General features: G+C 63.9%; 1 protein-coding gene across 1 annotated transcript in view; it reads right to left on the reverse strand.

The window, feature by feature from the left end:
• Positions 1–1485, reverse strand: part of NDST1 (N-deacetylase and N-sulfotransferase 1) — a 17934-nt gene that overhangs the window by 8472 nt on the left and 7977 nt on the right. The window contains exons 6-7 of the mRNA XM_025200969.1: positions 826–1011; positions 1–124 (exon numbers count right to left, since the gene is read on the reverse strand). The exon at positions 1–124 is cut by the window's left edge and continues 1 nt beyond it. Coding sequence (XP_025056754.1) covers positions 1–124; positions 826–1011 — 310 coding nt within the window. The remainder of the gene's footprint in view (positions 125–825; positions 1012–1485) is intronic.

Raw genomic sequence — 1485 nt, forward strand, 5'->3', positions numbered from 1 at the left:
TCAGCAGCACGGTCAGGAACAGCTCGCCCCCATTAATGATCTTGTCCAGCTCGTTGGAGCCGCCGGGGTACTCATTGTAGAAGATGGTGTGCGTGAAGAGGCCGCAGGTCTGCCGCGGGAGCACCTGGGGGCACAGACCACGCGCCGCTGGACAGGCAGCCAGGACCAGCCTGATGCCAAAGCCCAGGCCTGGCTCCCCTGCCTCCTGCCCAGGCCTCGGGGCAGTGCCAGCCTGCTAGCTGTCCGCACCGGCCTCGCCTGGCACTCCCAAACCCAGCAGGGCTGGTGCTGGGATCCTCCAGCCCACGGAGGGGCAAGGGAAGGGTTCATGCCATGCTCTGAGCTGCCAAGATGCATATTCCCACGAGGCTGGTTTGGCCATAGAGGTCCCAGGTCTTTCAGGAGATGCTGGGAAATGATTGCTAAGAAAGGGGAAAGAAAGGGGGAGGCTCTAGTACAGCCCCCAACCCTCCGCTCAACTGGGATGCTGGAAACCAAAGCAGCAGGGATGCAGAGCTAAGAGCCATGTTGTTCTTCCTGCCATGGGGCCCAGCCGGTGCATCTCCACACCCGCTGAGCCCGTGCTTCAGCCCCTGCATTGCCTGGCTGAGGGCACTGCTGATAAGGGAAGCATTAGGAGTAGAGGCAGTGGATTCTGGCCTGGGGAGATGCCCCCATCCCATTTTACATGGACCCAAGAGATGTATCCCTGGGCTCAGCCACTGCTGGGAGAGACCCCACTGGTGCCCTGATGTGGCAGAGTCTGCATCCTCCACCGGTGGGCAGAAGGGAGAGGAGAAGCCCCAGGCAGCCCTCAGCACCTACCATGATCCCGTTGTGGACGAAGCCGCGCCGGTAGCGGGCTGGTTTCAGGTGTGGATACTCCTCGGTGCTGGTGACCTTGATGGCCCAGATCTGCTTCCACGCCTCATACAGCTGCACGTGGACCGGGTACACGCCAGAGTGGTGCGGGGCTACGGCATAGCCCATGTCGGTGGGGATGCCATGATCCTGTGTGGGAAAAGAGGGTCTCCAGGCTGGGCTGCAACGCCCAGGCAGGCACCAGCGGTCTGACCGGCTGCCTTCCCGCACACCCCGAGCTCTGGGAACGGGCACTGCAGCTGCCCCAGGGAGCCCCGGGGTGCCTGCCCCAGCACCGGGGCTGAGGCCTGCATTTGGCACTTCCAGAAGGCATTTTTGGGAGCTCGTGAGCTCCGGGATGGCGTGTCTGGGCACGGTGCATAGCAGACATGCCCTCAGACAGATCAGGGCTGCCCAGGGCTTAAGGCAGGAGGCTCGGCGGCTCAGCGCATTCCCAGCAGCAGGGTTCGTGCACATGGAGGGGGGAGCTCCAGCCAGGTGCACTGCAATGGGCGCTGCCCCGTCTGACCACGCTCAGCGAGGCGCCAAACCCTTCCCGGCCATGCTCGAGGCTGCCGGGGGGATGAGCATGGGGCAGAGCAGCGCCGCTGACCCGGCAGGGCT

The sequence above is a fragment of the Alligator sinensis genome, unplaced genomic scaffold, assembly GCF_000455745.1.
Source record: "Alligator sinensis unplaced genomic scaffold, ASM45574v1 scaffold550_1, whole genome shotgun sequence".
Taxonomy (NCBI): domain Eukaryota; kingdom Metazoa; phylum Chordata; order Crocodylia; family Alligatoridae; genus Alligator; species Alligator sinensis.